Source organism: Dromiciops gliroides, chromosome 2, assembly GCF_019393635.1.
Source record: "Dromiciops gliroides isolate mDroGli1 chromosome 2, mDroGli1.pri, whole genome shotgun sequence".
NCBI lineage: Eukaryota > Metazoa > Chordata > Mammalia > Microbiotheria > Microbiotheriidae > Dromiciops > Dromiciops gliroides.
Window position 1 is genome coordinate 21,605,075 of NC_057862.1, and position 18,200 is coordinate 21,623,274.

An 18,200-nucleotide genomic window follows, 5' to 3' on the forward strand; every position below is an offset into this window, starting at 1 on the left:
GAGCAATGAGGCACTGAGGCAGGCTCCCTGACAAGGCTACACACTAAAACACTTTCTTTTTCTCCTCAGAACAGAGAAAGCAGACACCTCATTAAAAGTCCAAGGCTATATATAACATGAGTACTATTTTTCAAGGGTAGCAGACTGTATTTTAAAATATTTATAATTTTCCCAAATTCCAATTGTTATCTAAAGCACTTGAAAGCTTACCTCAAAATGGCATTTTACAGACCTGAGAAAGCAAACAACACACTGGAGAGCAAGCAGCACACAGAGTCCGGGAGGCCGAGCTCAGCCAGACGCTGTGGCTGCCCCCCACCCACCATGGCTCCCACGTCCACTCGTGCTGCTCCTTATCTTCTTCTCTCCTCTCTCCCTTACCTTCTCAACCCACTTCTTCCATGAAGCCTTCCTGAATTACTCTAGTCTCCCAAGGTATAGTGACTGCAGGGGCAAGAGGACCCAGATTCAAATCCCTACCACGCCAATCACCAAATACGTAACCCTGGGGAAGTCATTTGGCCAAGTCTCCCCGAGTCCCTTTTTCCCTCTCCTCCAAAGGAGGAAGCTGAACAAGATCCTGTCTCAGCTCCTTTCCCCTCCGGGCCCACAATCCTCCACAGTCATAGGAGATAATCAGGTTACTGGATGGGTCAGGCTGGATGGTCTCGGGGGCCCCTCTTCCAACTGTGATTTTGGGGTGCTTTGTGTGACATCGAGAGAGTCACAACCAGACAAGGAGGGGCCCTCAGTTTGCTTGGCTTGTCTAGGTGACCTTTAAAATGCATAGGGAAACAAACATCTCTGCAATGGAGAAGAATCTATTTCTGTCCAGAATGATTTGGATTAAGCTGATATTCACTACGGAAAAAATATGGCTTCGTAACCAAAGAAATCCATCTACCATGAATACGTGCCGGGTGCCACAGACCAGACACCTGAAATATAATCAGAGCAATCACAAGGTTTGACTCCAGCAGTCTACAGAAAGAGTAATATCACTGGGGCAGCTAGGTGGCACAGTGGATAAAGCATCGGCCCTGGATTCATTAGGACCTGAGTTCAAATCCAACCTCAGACACTTGACACTGACTAGCTGTGTGACCCTAGGCAAGTCACTTAACCCCCACTGATCCATAAAAAAAAAAAAGAAAAGAAAAGAGTAATATCACCTGTAACCAGGCTGAGTTTCCATTAAGAGACCAACAGCCCACTTCCTGGTTCTAGAAATGTATTGTTATGGGGCAGCTAGGTGGCGCAGTGGATAGAGCACCGGCCCTGGAGTCAGGAGTACCTGAGTTCAAATCCAGCCTCAGACACTTAACACTTACTAGCTGTGTGACCCTGGGCAAGTCACTTAACCCCAATTGCCTCACTAAAAAAAAAAAAAAAAGAAATGTATTGTCATGAGACTATTCTCTTACATGAGAAACATTTCTTTGAGGAAGAAATGATTCTCGAGGTTTCTATTGTGTCTTATCTTGAAGGCCGACATGACAAGAACCAGGATGCCAAAGCGTCTGTCTCTGAGCCTACAGATGGAAAACAAATAAATAATAAAAGAATGAATCTCATTCTCTTGGGATGAAAACAGATTTCCATCCCCCCAAAAGGGACGCTGTGAAATGATCTGTTCCATCAAAATCAGGTTATCCACTATCATCTCAGCAATACATAGCTTATTGATTTAATTCTTCCCCATCTTTGACTTCAAAGATGAAGCTGGTTGTCATCCTGAGTCAGAACAGTGAGAACTGTCTCCTTTAGTCACCCACTGCTTAATGGGCAGTAGCCCCCCTCCCCCCACCCAAGGTTCTGAGAGGAAAGGAGCCTGCTGCACTCATGTCCACGGAACCACCGCTTCACTCCCCGCCCGCTCCCGCCTCCACACCATCTACAGCCTCACATTCGCCTCTTGGAGCCCCGGCTCAATCACCAGCTTCTGAAGGAAGCCATTCCCAATCCTCCCTGCCAAGAGCTCCCCAAAGTGAGGGCAGCAATGAGAGCGTGCCTGCCTCTGTCAGCACCTAGGAGAGCACCCGGCACACAGTAGGTACTTAGTGCCCCTACTATGTGCCAGGCTGAGTTAAGCACTAGGGATGGGGGAAGGGGAGGGGAACCAGGGTCCCTGCTCAAGGAGCCCACGTTCTAATGGGGAGCTCTGTGCACAGGAGACAAGGACATCATACATGGGGGGTCTCAGAGTGAAGCGAGCAATGGTGAGACCGGGACAGGCCTCCTTGATAGAGGGTGACAGCCGGCTCAGTGGAGAAAGCCCCCCACCAAAGAGGGCACCGGCCGGCCGGGGGCCCAGCCCCCTCCTGAAGCCCAAGATGGCAGAACCAGGATTGTGGGCCAGGGGCTGGGAGCTGGCAGAACTGGGGGTCAAAGGGAGGCCCAGCTCCCAATGGAGTGGCTGAAAGGCGACAGGTGGGGCTGGGGCGTAGCCTGTCATTCAGGGCCCTGGCAAGGAGCGGGGCCTGGATGGAGGGTCTCCCCAGCGGGAGACAGGGAGGGTCTGTGCAGTGGGTGGGACACTCAGGCTGACCCTGAATCCTCAGCACTGACCACCTCCCAGACTCTGGGGACTGTGGTATACAGCCAATCTGGTCACAGTGAGTCTGGCCCCCCGCACATCAGCAAGAGCTCCCTGGGAGGGCCATCAGCTCCCTCGGGCATTTCCTGAAAACAGCTAAGGGAGGCCCCCTGCCCTCATAAAGGGGGAAGCTGGAGCCCCCTGGGAACCCTCGCTTTAGAGCCCAGGAGCTGAGGCCTGAGCTGGGGGTGACGACTCCAGATCACACGGTCGGTGGCAAAGCCCAGAGCTGAATGTGGGGTCGGGCTTCAGAAACAGAGAAGACCTGAGCGGTGGTGACCCATTTAACAGATGAAGAAATCGAGGCCCCAAGAGATCAGCCTCAGGAGATCTGAGATTTCAGACCCTGAAGGGAGCGCAGAAGCCACAGCCAAGCACCCGTTTAACAGACGAGCAAACTAAAAACCAAAGACTAGGAGAATCTGGGCAAGACCGGAACTCTGGACCTGAATTCAAATCCAAAGTTCTCTGCTCCTAAGTGAAGCCTCCCTCAGGGCGTGCTCATTCTGGCAAACAACAGCTCACATTTATTCACACATGGCTCTCTGCTAGTAATCTGAAGAAAGACAGGGCATGAGTCTTCCGATGCCTCTTTTACAGATGGGGAAACTGAGTCTCAGAAATTGCCACACCTGGGATTTGAACTCAGGTCCCCTGATAGGCTCTGTACACATTAGCTCTGGTTCTCCCCACAGCCCAGGGAGCTGCCACAGAGGCTACTATTGTCGCTATTTTACAGGTGAGTAAGTGAAGGCTCAGAAAGGGTCTGCGATTGATTCATGGGCACACAGTTCAGAGATATGGAGAAAGTCCAGACCCTGCCCTAAAACCCCCTGTGTGACCTTGGATAAGTGACAAACCCTGTGGGCCTGGGGCATGGAGGGAAAGGGGTTGAGTCAGTCTATCTGGGCCCAGGCCCTGCGGTGGGTAGCCAATCAATCAGTCAAATCCAATTAAATCTGGTGTGAAAGGCAAGTCAATGAGGCAGGCACAAACTCAAGCACTTGAAGAGCCAGTGACTCAAAACAGATGATCCTAGTGGAAGGCCCAGCAGAGAGCCCTGAGAGAGGGTCAACCCGGAGGAGAGGGGAGGGGAAAGAACCCCCTGCCCTGCCCAGGGGAGGACCCTGGGAACCAGATGGACCTGTCAGTGTGAGAAGGGAAGAGACAAGGACAAAGAAAGAGAGGGAGAAGGGAGAGAGACAGAGTGACCGACAGAGAGGACAGAAGAGAAGGACAGAAGACAGGGAGGAAGAGGGACGGATGGACAGACAATTGCTCAGTCTAGGCCTCGAAGGCATTTCTAGCCCTAGGTCCAGGATCCCTCCCTTCCCCAGCTCCACATCCATTTCCCCGGAATAGCTAAAAATAACCGTCTCTCTGAGGATGCACCTCTGATGATTAAATGAAGACTCACATTTTTCCTGGGCAATCTCTCTTGAGGCCCGGACATTTTTCTGAAGGTACCCCACCTTTGTTGGCACCATAATGAGGCTGAAGGAGCTCGGTCAGCCAAGAACGCCGCCCAGGGGGAGGAGGAAGGAGCCCCAGAATGAGCCCGCGATGCCTCTGCCCCTTCTGACGGCTAATTTATTTAAGGATCCACGCTGACCCATCTGAATAGTGACTGACGGTCAGTGCGTCCGGAGCCAGGCATGCTGACTCCAAACAAATGCCAGCCTTGGTTATCTCTGCTGCACTCTTGGGGCCCTACCTCTCTGGAGGTTCCCGGCTTCGTTCCAAAGCCAGGAATCTGGGCTGCTTCTGCCTCCAGCCTCTGGCCTAGCCGAGCCCGGGGCCGCAGCTCCCTTTCCTGCTCCAAAGGCCTATCCAGTGTTCTGGCATGCAACATTCTCTTAACCTGTGGGCCCCATCCCTGGAACCTAGCTGCCCCATCTCTGTAATATTTTGGGATTGGGGCAGCTAGATGGCGCAGTGGATAAAGCACCGGCCCTGGAGTCAGGAGGACCTGAGTTCAAATCCGACCTCAGACACTTAACACTTACTAGCTGTGTGACCCTGGGCAAGTCACTTAACCCTCATTGCCCCGCAAAAAAAAAAAAAAAATATCTTGGGATCTCAGTTTCATTGTGTGTAAAATAAGAATATTGGACATGATGAGCTTTTGAGATCCCTCCCAGTACTGAGTCTATACTAGGATCTTTTTTTGGGGGGGGGGGCAATGAGGGTTAAGTGACTTGCCCAAGGTCACACAGCTAATAAGTGTTAAGTGTCTGAGGCTGGATTTGAACTCAGGTCCTCCTGAATCCAGGGCCGGTGCTCTATCCACTGTGCCACCTAGCTACCCCCCTATACTAGGATCTTATGGATTAAACAGAGACAGAGTCCAGATGGACAAGGAGGCCAGACAGCCTGATCAAACAGATCTGAATTTTGAGTGCAGAAGGATCTGAGATCAAATCCTGCCCCACAATTATGACCTCAGGTTTCTCATCTCTAACTGTGGTATTCCTTCCCTTCCTTTTCCTTCCTTTCCCTCCTTCCTTCTTTCTTCTTCATTCATTCATTCATTCATTCGACTAGGTAAGAGGCCATTCTTCACCTCATTTCTTTTTTTTAAAAAATAATAAACATTTTTATTTATAGTTTTGAGTTCCAAATTTTATCCCTCCTTCCCCTCCCCCCTTTCCTGAGGCAGTAAGCAATCAGATGTGGGTTATACGTGTCTTTGTCTCATCTAGCCCTAACCACTGAATGGGCAAACTGAGACCTGTGAAAGGCCTTAGCTTAAAAGGCCAAAGTCTCCCACTGCATCTTGGGCCATCTCCGCATCCTGATGAATATCCTGTCATTGGACCCAGATGGCTCTGGAGGAGAGAGTGAACTGTCCCTCACTTAAACCCAATTCAGCACAACTCATGACATCACCTCCGATATCACGGTCCGAACCACAATATGGGGTGGGGCACTGAATTTGGAGCTGGGACCTGGCTCCCAATTCTGGCTCTGACACTTGTTAGCTGTGTGACCTTGGGCGTGTGATCCCACCTCTCTCACCCTCAGTTCCTCAGCTGTCTAATGATGGTTGAACTAGATCACCTCTATGGTCCCTTCTGGCTCCAAATAGATGACTCTATGAGCCCTCCAAGAACCCAAGGCTAGCGGGGCTTACACAGCTCTTATTTTTCTTGCTGGATGGGGAGGGTACTAGCTGAGCCATGCAAGGAGAAGGGGCATCTGTTTGTCTTTTATTTGCCTGATTTCCTGGAGGGTTCTATGAGATAGAGCTGGTTTTGATCAATCCCATGGGCCTGCAAGGTCCAAAATCCAGGCCTGAGGCCTGAAGTGAATCAGATCCCTGCCAGAATTCAGGCTCCCAGAAACAGCTTCAAGTATTAACTTGGGAGATCCTGCTGGCAAGGACAGAGTGGGTGGAAAGGTCATCCGGGGTGGGACACAATAAATGACCAATAAGGGCCAGAAGCTGAAGGAGATGGGAGGACCCAAGACCAGATGCCAAAGACTCTAGTGAGTGGGGAAGGTGAGAATATGGGGCAAAAACCACATTACAGGCTATGAGCATAATGGTGAATTACACGGTAAGAAACATGGATTCAGAGAAACAAGGAAAGATTCGCACAAACTGATGCAGAGGAAATTAAGTAGAACCAAGAGACAATCAACCAGCAGCCACAGAGATGTAAATGAAACAACACTAAAAAAGGAAGTTAGGTTCAGGTTAGCTGTAGTAAGGTACCGTCTTGCTCCCAGAGAATAAAAGGCAGAACACATCCCTTCTCTCAGGAGAAATGTTCGGATATTCAGGATTGCAACCATTGCATGACACTCCTGGCTTCATCTAAATGATTACAGGGGTACGGGGGTGGGATACCAGGAAATGACTGGGGCACAAAAATGAGGGAACAAATGACAAATTTGATAAAACGAAGACATTGTGGAAATTAATTTTATTTGGGGACCCTGCCTTTAGGCTGAGATTAGAAAGCCTTAGGCCCTCAGGGTCTCTTCCCCTCCCCCTCTGCTTCAGCTGAGTCAAAAAGCCCCGTGGGCTATACAAGACTCCACTCAGCTGGGGAAAAGAAAGAAAAAGCCCCCAGCTCCCTCCGCCCTGAGTGGAGGTATCTCAGAGATGCTGGGCTCTGGTGTAGCCTGTGCTGAGGCATGTGAGGCTTGTGCACCCCACCCCACCCCAAGCAGCCACAGCCCTGGCTGGTGGATTAGCTTGGTCTGTGGAGGCGCAGGAAGCCCCGAGATTTGAGTGGAGATAAGAAAGGTATATATAGACCTGGGAGTTAGACAGCAAGGAGGGGTTCAGTTGGGCAAGGACAGACGAGAGAGGCTGAGAAGAGTTCGGTTCGGAAAAGGAAAGACAGGGCTGAGAAGGAACAGGGGCTGCTGATGGAGGGCAGAGAAGAGGTCAAGAGGCGGCTGACGAGATTAGAAAGGAGAGACTGGGACGAGACGAACAGCAACTGCAGGACTAGGAGCAAAGGCGGCAGAAGACAGACTGAACAGGAGGCAGTGGAGAGCACAGAAGCAGGTCAGCACAGGGTATAGGTTGGAGAAAGTGAAGATTAAGAGGAGTTAGAATAAAGGACCTGAGTGCCCTAAGGCCTCTTGTGGCTAAAGCCCTTATTGTATTCAAAAAATTTGAAGCACAGCAGGTGGGAAAGAGACCGCAGGAAAGCAGTCAGGCTGTACTTTATTTCCCTGTATTCCTAATTTTAAATAGTATCTCATAAATGAACTCTGCTTTGATTATTTAGTTAAGAGGCTTCTTAATATTTTGCTTATCAATTTGGGAGTGGAGCAGTGTGGTGGAACTTTATAAACAGCCTATTAAATTAAACGAACTCAGATAGCCTAGCCAGTTAGTCAAAAGTCCCAGATTAGTACCCCTGTCAACTTTAGCCCCCAAATTAGGCTAGTCATTTTAAAATATTCTACAACATGAAAGGGAAGGACAGGAATCAGAGGTGTCCAGAGACACAGCAAAGCATAATGGGATGGATATGTATGTGTGTATGTAAATTAATAAATATATATACATATATATACATACACACATGTGTGTATACATGTGTATGTATGTATATATATAGGCATGTGTGTAGACACACATACACAACCTACATGTGCGTATATGTACAAATATGTGTGTTTGTTTCTTAATGGGGGGGTGGAGAGTCTGGGTACCCCCATCTTGCCCAGGCTGGACTACAATGGCCACTTGCTACTCATGCCTGACCCCGCCCCCCCTCACTAGCACCAGCCCTCTGAGTGGCTCCATTTCCCATGTGTTCTAGTCTGCCCCTCCTCAGGGCACGCTTCCAGGTGGTCACCACATCAGGGTCAGCCTTGGTGCAGACGCACAATCAGCTCTAACCCGCCCCACCCCAGCCTCTTTGGGAGCAGGGACTCCACACCTGCCACCCCCTGCCTAGCACCCCACCTTTCTGAAGGAAAGCATTCTATAAACCTCAAAGCACCCAAGAAATGGGAACCTTGCATCCCACTTGGAGAGAAGACCCAGACCAGCCTCCCTGGGCCAGTCATCTTGGTTTTAAGCCCGCAATCACGCACGAATGCAGAATGGCTGAAACCTCAGCTGTTAGCCAGCGGGCTTGGGCACTGGGTCCCCAAGGCAAGGCTGGTTTGGTCCTTCCTCTCTAGCAGCCCGGCCAGGCCTGGCTCCAGTAAGTACCCACTGAGGCTAAGTCAGAGGGCTTAATTCACTCACAGTCCCTGAGGACCTTCCTTCTCCCCTACCTATAATGGGAAAGGCTTGTGAAATCACAGCCCAAATGCTAGATTGAATCCACAACTCCCTGATTAAACATGGGGGGGGGGCGGTGTACAGCATCTGACGGCAAGGCATTCTGGGTCAGGGTCCTCACTAATGTGCCTGGGAGTCAAAGCACCCCAAGGTCTAATTCAACTATACTGAGTTCTGTCAAGAGAATTCAATAATATATTCAAGAGTAAAACCTGAGATGAGCTAATTAAAATTGGGACGTGCACCCAGGAGTGAAGAAAAGTGCACTTGGGCACTTCAAAAGCCAAGTAGACTTGGGTTTGAAAAGGCTTAGGTTCAAATCCCACATCTACCATTTCCCAGGCTGTAGCACCTTGGCCAAATCCCTTCCCTGGGGCAGATGAGCGCTGAGAGTCCTTCCCTGCGAAGCGACCTCCTCATGCCGGTGACTGGGAAGCCCTGATGGTTGTGAGCTCAGAGGACTATGAGCATGGGGAGTGACCGTGGCCAGTCTTGGGTAGAGAAGGTCAGCCCCATTTTTAAAAGGGCAAAGCCCAAGTGGATTTTAAACACATTACGTGTCACAGCCAAAATTATTAGAATGACACAGAAGTGGGGACCTGCAAGCATCCTAGTTGTCTGCTCGGTCTTTTAATGCAGTAAAAGTATTTTATTGATGTGCTCTCTCCCCCTCTCGCTCTTGATCTCGCTCTTGCTCGCTCTCTCTCTTTTGACACTGCCATTGCTGTTGGTTCTCAATGACTCCCCACCTCTCTCAGAAGCCCCCCTTGTAATCAATGCACTGGTCATGCCTCTAGTGTATGCTTCATTCCATATCCACAGGCCACCACCTCCCGCTCCCCTGAGACTACAGGATGGACCACGCCGTATTTCCAATATCCAGTTTGGACCCAAGATTTCATTGATGTAGAGAATGCCCAGTGAGCAAACACCTTCTCAAGTGAAATTCCAAAACTGATAGAAGACTCTACAGAAGCCCAGCTCTTGAGCAGGGAGGGACCTCAAAAGCCACCTAAACCAGCATTCCCATGTATAGGTAAGAAACTGGGGCCCACAGAAGGAAATGACTTACCCAGGATCACACAACCAGTACTTATCAGAAGCCAGCTCTTGATTCATTGAGCCCTACCACCTCTCCCTGAACTATACTCTTAACATGCACCAGCGATTAATAACTTTAGAATCGGACAGGACCTTAAAGCGCATCTAATCCAAACCCCTCACTTTATACAAGGTACTGGAGGTGCAGTGGATCACAAAGGAGGTAAGTGGCAGAGTCAGGATTTGAACCTGGGTCCTTTGACTCCAGATCCAGAGCTCTTTCCTGCTAGAAACAGGAAGAGCATTTCCCATATAAGAAAGGACAGCCAGGGGAGTTGTATTTCATAACATCAGCAGCACCTACCTCGTTCAAGTCCCGGAGAGGTTCCAACACTTCCTTTGGCCAAACAGCCACCCTCTGATCTGATCTGAAAAATAAAAGGAAACATGTCTCACTTCATGCCTTCTTTGGCTACAACACCCACACCAAGAGGACCAGACTTCCCCCGCCCTAGGGCCTGGTGTTCCACATCGGACTGGACCGGGAAGTTTAAAGACAGACGGGCATCTGTGAGATATTTGGCTGAACAGCCTCCTAGATTCACCCCAATCACTGGCGAAAGCTGATTTCAACATGCCAGAACCTTCCGCCATCTCCGCAGCTTCTCCTGACTCTCAATGGTCAATTGGTAATGAATCAGAATGACCAGACCTATTGTCTTCTGTCCTAGAGAATTTTAACAGCCACTGGACAGGATAAACACATGACATCTGACAAAGGGTCAAAGAAAAACAGCCAGCACGTGGTACCCAATTCCCCTGATATCTTCAGAAGGTCGTGCCAGTGCCTGTTTTTATGACATCATGGGGTTTTGCTAAGCACGCTCTTCAGAACAGCCCCATGAAGTCTCACAACTGGAAAAGGCCTCGGAAGCCACCTTGTCCCACCCTCCCTGCAGCAGAGTCCCTGCTACAGCACGCCCCAAAGTGGTTACCCAACTTTCACTGAAGCCCTGCAGAGAAGCAGCTTACTACATAGCAAGATAGTCCATTCCCCTTCTTCATGCAAGCTCCTACTCCATCAAATTTCAATTTGTCCTTTTGCAGCTTGAGGCAAGAGTTAAGTCCCCTTCCCCTTACACATGAAGGTTTTTCAAATATGGAAAGACACTGACCATCTCCCCCTTAAGTCTTCTCTGAGTCAACTGATTAACCATCAACCATTTCCTTTGACTGATAAAGTATGAACTCAAAGCCCTTCCCCACACCCCCAGCTACCCAACACCATTCCTAAAATCTAGTGCCCAGCACTGACCTCAGACCTGCCCCTGTGGTCTAACCCAAGTACCGCAGGATTCCCGGATGCTGCTGGGCCTCTCTCTCTACCGGTGTTTCTTGGGCGGCCACATAACACTCTAGATCTGCTGACCACTGGGAAGGGCCCAGGCCGGCCTAACTTCATGCTCCTCCAGACTCTAGGTAGGCACCTTCCTGTTCTCTCCGGTCCCTCTTCTTCCTGCCCCCTTTAAAAGTGCTGTCTTCCCCCATCAGGATGTAAGTCCCTTGAGGGCAGGGACAGTCTAGCCTGCTCCTGGCTCCCCACACTCAGCACAGTGCCTGGAACAGAAGAACTGCTCGCTCCCTTATTTGTATTATATTACACATCAATATGTACGTATGTGTACATGTAATAGAAATGTGCTTTATTTTTATCCCTGTCATATCTCATCCTATTAGAATCAATCCAGTGATCTGAGAATTATTATTCCACTTGACAAATGAGGAAATTGAAGTCTGGAAGGGTTCAAGAGACTAGCCTAGGGTCACACAGCTAAGACGTATCAGAGATGAGCTTTTCTCCACCAGTTGTGAGCCCCCAAAATAAATTAACTTGTAAAACAAATTATTTTCCATGTGTCACATGAAAAGTTAAAGTCAAAGGGCAAAAGGCACTTTTCAAAAGTACTCGCTTTCCCAGATGTGGTCCTCTAAATAAAGCCGAGAGTCTGCCGTGGCTCAGAGCCAATGATGAAAGCGCGCAGATCCAGCGTGTGGCCCTCAGAGCCTAAGCTACATCTCAGACGGTCCCCCATCAACTTCTCTAATCCACTCCTGGGTCCAGAGAGCACCATCCACAGGAGAGGCAATCTCCATGGAAACAGAGGACAATGACCTGCTCTCTAACAGCTGGACTCCCGCAGGGGTCTGTTGGGATCCCCTGTTGGATGGAGAAGTCCGGCCCAGGTGGCACGGAGGGTCCCCCTCCTGGAAGCTCGTGTCTCGCCGACATTTAAGACCCCTCCCGCCCCCCAACTCAGACTTTACCATCAGGAAGGACCCTCTCATTCTTCTCCTTCCCTGCCGCTCCCCCCATTGCCAATCACATCCCTAAGCCAGGGATTTGGAGCCCTTACGGTGATGTCTGTAAAAAACAGTCCCTCCCCTATGGAGCCCAGAGGCCTGTGATCTATCTAGAGGCACCTCCACTGAGGAAAAGAGATGTTCAATTCTACCAGGTCACATCCCATCCCCCCCACCAGAAAAACATCCCACTGATCTAAATACCTGCTCCAGGAGGACTCAAAGAAACAGCATGTGGTGAAATTGTCTGTAGCCCCCAAACGTGTAGAACACGGGAAGGGACGGGGAGCATCTGGTCTGGGGGTGGGAAGCCGGAGCAGCACATGAGAGCTGCCCCCAGACACGGGAAGGGTGGCCATGGGATGGTCCTCAGCGGCCAAAGCCCAACAGTGGGTGTGAGTCACAAAGGAGAAAGTCTAAGCCGGACGTCAGGCCACAGGAGCCACGAGACCCAGGCTGACTTGGGAGGGCACCCCTCTCTGGAGGTCATGGAGGCACAGGCTGGACGAACCCTTGTTGGGCGTGTTCTACAGGAGACTCCTAGGCAGCCAATGGCTACGGAGGCCCCTCCAAACCGAAACACCGAAACGTCTAACCCTCTGGGCCAGGCACTTACCTGCTGGCTCCAGGGGCTTTCCCACCTCTCCTCCATCTGAGAAACTAAACTAAACGTTCTTCCCTCAACCCCCTGCTTGTCAGCTCTCCTCCCCCCATAAGAACGTGACACCCTTGAGAGCAGGGGAAAGCCTTCTTGTTGGTATTTGAACTCCCAGAGCTTAGCACCTGGTACACAGTAGGTGCTTCATAAATGTGCCATCTCATCCAAATCCAATGAAACAGGACAGAGACAAAGGTCAAGTCTCACACATGGGTCAGAACAATTGACCTCATGTTCTCTCACGTAATCTTCACAAGAGACTAGTGAGGTCGAGACCCAAAATATAGGAATGGATCGGTGATCTCATCTATGAGGACGTTCCCCCCAACAACACAGATCGCAACCCATCCATGCCTGCCCATCCTAGACGACTCTCGAAGCCCACCCCGCTTGCAGGAGGCCATCCTCACCTTCTCTCTGGTCAACGGAGGCCACGGGCCGGCCAGCATTTCTGTCTCACTCTCCCCCATCATGAGCCCCAATTCCCTTTCTGATCACACATTACTCTGATGACACCCTGCACTCTGGTGCGTAGACCTCTTCTCCCTTTCTATTTTCTCTGCACATCTGTCTAATTGTGTCCATCTGTGTATGTGCCTGTGACGTGTCTATTCACATGAACACGGGCTGTGTGCTGTAACTGTGACTTACCACCATAGACTGTAAGCTCTGGGAGGGGAGGAGCCGCTTCACTTTTGTTGTCTCATCAGTGCCTTAAAAGGGGCTTGTTGATTAAGTGATTGGCCAATCCCCAGACCACAGGTGAGGAAACTGAGGCTCAGTAATATTCCCAAGCACCACTTTCCCCTCTGCATCATGTTTCTGTGCCACAGACCTCTCTGGCAACCAAGTGAAGTCTACAACCCCCTTCTCAGTCTGACAAAATGAACAGGATTACAAACAAAAGCAAGCGTTAGTGAAGATAAAGTCTCATTCTTTCCTCACCCAAGTTTATGGACCCCCTATATCTATCCACACACCCTGTTGGAGATCCATGGAACCCAGGGTAAGAACCGCAGTCTTTATTTAGTCTGTGAAGAGGTGCTCTGTAATGACTGATTGATACAAGCCATCCTGTGCTCTTGGCCTCCCAGGTAATTGGAAGGGGTAATTGCTACCATCCCCCTGGAGCAGAAAAGAGCAAGGCAACCGAGGCTTCCTCTAAGATCCGGTCGAGGTCCAGTGATTACTCTTGGGCTCAAGTCAGACACAGGGGCATCGTGCCACCCTCTGAGCCACTGCCAACTCAAGCAGTGAGAGGCTGCAACTTCAAGGAGGACCCGGGGCAAGCAGACAAATGATCACAGGACAGAATGGACTCCAGGATCAAGACCCGAAGGGGAAGCCCCATCTCCTCCCCCGAAACCTAGGGCACCTTCAAAGGGGCAGGTTCTCTGCCCTGAAATGTGGGCAAAAGGCCTCCCAGCTTTTATGTGATGACAAGAAAGACAAGCACTGCTGTTAACAAGACGGGCCCCTCTTTCAGAGAGAAGCACTGGGTGACTCTCCAAAGGCAGTGCGGGAAGTATAGTCAGTCCAGGACGTGTTACTCCGTGATACTCTAGCAGGGCATCCTCCACACCAAAACAAGCCTCCTCCATCGGACAACAGTGCCATCACCATCCTAATGGGCACCTTGGACCGGCTGGGGGCAGCTGCTATAGAACTGTTTGCTCAAATCCTCTCCAAAAAGAAGTGGATCCCTTAGACACCTACTGGCACTTAAAGTTTGTTGATTGACTGATCAATAGTATGCTTTTTTTTTTTTAATGTGGCAGCAAGTTCACCGAAGGACTTGGCTTCTGCCTGCCTCTTACTATGGAATACCTTCTCCGATCCTTTGAGTGATATTAGTGGACACGGTGCTTACTTTAGGGTCCTGGTGAGGCTCGAGTGAGACCAGACTCTTCCTTTAGATTGAGAACTGCTCAGTAGGGCTGTACAGACCCCAAGTCCTTGGAACTTCATCCTGGTCAGCGGCAGTCTGTGTTCAGAGGGTCTGGCTCAAAGCTCTGGTCTAGAGGCCTTGGGCCTGCTCTCCTGGAGATGAGTGTCCAGCAGGGAGCGTGATCAGGCCCACAGACCTCGCGCTGCAAACTAAAGGGAAGCCTGAGGCCCCCCGAGGTGAGGGCCTAACGACACAGCACTGAGGGAAGGGCTCCCGAAAGGGGCGGCAGTGGGGTTGGGAAGAAGCCACGGGATCCTGGAGCGGTTAAGCTGTGGGGTGGCATCATCACGGGAGGCTTCCCGGAAGAGGGGCTTTCCCAGCTGGATGCAGAACACGAGTCAGGAGTGGCAGGAACCAAGTCACAGAGATGGAAACAATCCTCTTGTCCCACTCAGGGATGGACCACGTGCCAACGCTCCCATTTTACATGTGGGGAAACTGAGGCCTCCAACGAGAAAGTGATTGGGTCACATGGCAGGAGCCAGAGCTGGGGTCTGAGCTAGCCGGCTGCTGCGGGGAGGGGCCTCGTTCTGGGGCAGGCCCCTGGAGCCTGGGTCGGTCTTTGCTGAGTACACTCCCCTCCTCAGCCCCCTCCAGCCCCGGGAGTCAGCTCTGTCTTTCCATCTCCCACACTGCCCAGGCAGGACCTCCCTGCTGGCCTCACCCACGCCGTCTGGGATCTCCCCTGGCTCGCCAGCACAGCTGGCCAGTGCTGGAGCTGGGGCGAGGAGCGGCAGGGAGGTAGCATCATCCTGGGCAGGAACTCCTCAGGTCTCCGTGACTTACCAGGAGAGGCAGCTTTTCTTTTCCTGGAGGAGCTAACCACAAAGAACAAGAGGATTATGTCCCAGCTCCCCGTCCTCTGGCCCAGCCAGAGTCAGCCCTCTTCTGACAGTCTTTGCCCAAAGGAGGAGCAGTGACTGGGGATGATGCATGGGGAAGAGAGGGGATGAAGTCTGTCCTATAAAAAAGAGCAGCGTGGGGCCCCAGGGGCCGAGATGAAGAGCGGGGCTGAGTGCCTACTGTGTGCTGCTGATATAGAGAGGGAGCACAGGGGATGGAAGGTACAACGAGGCCAACTTAGGTTGGATACAAGGAAAATCTTCCCAACCATTAGAGCTAGGAGCCGGGGGAGGCACTGAGCAGCGTTCAGGCTCCCTGTCCATTCCTACTGTGGTCAGCCTGGCTCGGACTCGGCTCGGACATGAATGAGGCTGCATCCTGAGAACCCCCAGGGATCACAAGCATTTCTTATGGGCTGACTGTGTGCTAAGCACTAAGGGGCCTCTAAGCAGCCAACATTCTAAACAGAGCCCATCTCCAAGCCCTTGTCCAGCCCAGCAGGACCTTCCAGAGGTACACCCTGCTGAAAGCATCCCCCAGGACCCACTCGCCCCACCCCACAATGACACACAGTGGCGAGAGAGGGAAGAGGTAAGGGGAGGGAGGAGGGATTTGGGGAGAGGCACCCTAAAACCAAAAAGACCTACCGGGCATTCGGAAATTTTTTCTTTTCAAATAAAAATAAACACCCAAGTGCTACATCCATGGCAATTTACTAGAGGTGTAATCATTAGCCACATCTTTCTGAGAGCAATCCATCCACCAACTCAAGCCAAGTGCTGTGTCCCCCAAGGACAGGTGTGCCCTGCCCACTCCTCCCCATCAGCTCTCCACCTCGCCTCCCCCCTTCTGGAATTTTACAAAGAGCCACAGACATCAGTGGACACTCTCCTTGTGGCTGGATGGGGACGTGCACCCCCTGAGGCTCGGCGGGACATTTCAGATCCAGAGCCTAATGGCCCGGCAGATGGGTGACCCCCAGAGTAATTAGCCAGCAGAGTGCTCAGAATTGCCCCTGTTTGGACGGACAAGCTCCTCATGGCCCCAAACCACAGGCCTCAGGCCCTGATGTACTTTAACATTAAGAGTTAAACACCAGTAAGTTAATCTCTCTAAAAGGTACATTTATGAAGCTGGCCAGGGAATCCTCGGCCTGCTTAGCTTTCTCCCACACACACCCCAATCTCTCCACTCGTTTACCCCGGAGAGTTGGTGAATCACCTCCAGTTTGTCCCAACCAATAAATCAACAGTGATTCACCGAGCCCCTGCAGCCACTGTGGAGGGCCTGAGAGCCAAAGCCCCAGTGCCAGCCAGGCTGCTATCTGGGAGGGAGGCCTTCATTGTTCCTGGCCTCAGTTTACCCCAATGCTTCTCACAGAGTCCCCATATTTCCAGGCCTGTCACAGTATTGACTGAGCGAGTGACCTGTAATGTGAGAGGCTTAGATTCAATGAACGTTAAGGTCCCCATGGCTCCTAAGACGTAGTCTGTTCTCAGGACAGCAAGGGCTATAAAAGTTTGGAGGCTGGCCCTCACCCTCAGCAAGTTTCTTCCTTAGCTGGGGAGCTAAGGCCAGCCCACATGAATGGCTAGCAGAAGACAGAAGACAGGATATAACTGCATATGGAAGTGTGTCCCCAGAGGCACAAAGTATCATGGAAACTGAGAAGAAAGGGAGAGAACTGGAAGCAGGGAGAACTCCTAAGATGTAGAGCTCAGCCGAGCCCTCAGCAATGAGCAAGACTGGGACAGAATGAGCGTACAATGGTCATCGAGTCAAGGATGGATGTGGGGGGAATGAATGCAGCATAGGGTAGCAGACAGACCTGGGTTCAAACCCAACCTCAGGAACTTAGTCGCTGTGTGATCCAGGGCACGTCACTACCAATAACCTCTCTGGTCTCCAATGACCTCATCTTTTAAACGAGGGGATGTGCGATGGTCTCAAAGGTCCTTTCCCAGCATTAAATCTATGCTTCCATGAGTGGGTAAATAATGGGTCATACGGAAAGGAAAAAAGTCACAGCAGAGTTAACACTATGACGTTCCCTAAAACCAACAAAACAACGACAAATGTGAACGTGATTTGGGGCTGTGATAAGGAGGCACACGGTGCCCACCAGGGACATGGGGATCCACTGTGGTTCACCTCGGTGACCCATTTCAGGAAGGACGTGCAGCCTGTGGCCATGACAGCCACCATCTACCCCGCATTTATGGGGGATCCTGGGGGAGAGGAATCACACTTGCTCTGCTTGGCCCAAGAGGACCAGAGCAATGGGTCAAAATGCCTCAGACTCCGAGCCGTGAAATGAGCTGAGATGGGAGGTGCCATCTTCCCCCCCGCTCTCACCGCGGGCAAAGGCTCTGAAGGCCCGGGGCTCATCCTCTACATCCGCCCCCCAGGTGTGGGTGCTCCCCAAGGTTCTGTCAAAGGCAGGCCCTCTTTGGGGCTCCTTTTACCTCCTCTCTCAGTCATCTCATCAGCTCCCCGGGGTTTAATTACCATTTCTCTGCCCATGACTCACCCATCCACACACAAGCCTCAGTTCCACATCAAGGACTGCCTATTAGACATTCCAAACGTCACGTCCTGCAGGCATCTCACAGGGATCCTGTTCGAAACCGAACTCACTATCTTCCCCCCAAACCCTCTCCATGTGCCCATTTCCACAGCAGGTTCCTTCAAACCCCCAGGTTTATAAGTTGGACATGATCCTCATTTCTACCTGCACAAAATCTCTTGCATCTGATCCCTCTCCCCATTCACACGAGTCCTCCTGGTGGGTCGACCCTCATCCCCTCTCCCGGACACTGCCGCACCAGCCTCCTCCTTCTCTCCCTCTCTCAAGCCCCTCCATCCTCAACGCTGCACTGACAACAAACTGCTGCCCTAGGGACTATCCTTAAGCACCCACCAGACCACGGCCTCCCCCTACTCGACCAATGCCAACAATGCCTCAAGGGTAAAACATTCAGCCTGCCTGGCCCCA

The 18,200-nt window shown here is 51.3% G+C and overlaps 1 protein-coding gene across 2 annotated transcripts in view; it reads right to left on the reverse strand.

Annotated features, from left to right (window-relative positions):
* The window catches only part of FAM13C (family with sequence similarity 13 member C), a 92,968-nt gene that overhangs the window by 27,558 nt on the left and 47,210 nt on the right, over positions 1-18,200 (reverse strand). For both annotated transcript variants that reach the window (XM_043983735.1, XM_043983736.1), the window contains exon 5: positions 9,760-9,823. In XM_043983735.1, coding sequence (XP_043839670.1) covers positions 9,760-9,823 — 64 coding nt within the window. The remainder of the gene's footprint in view (positions 1-9,759; positions 9,824-18,200) is intronic.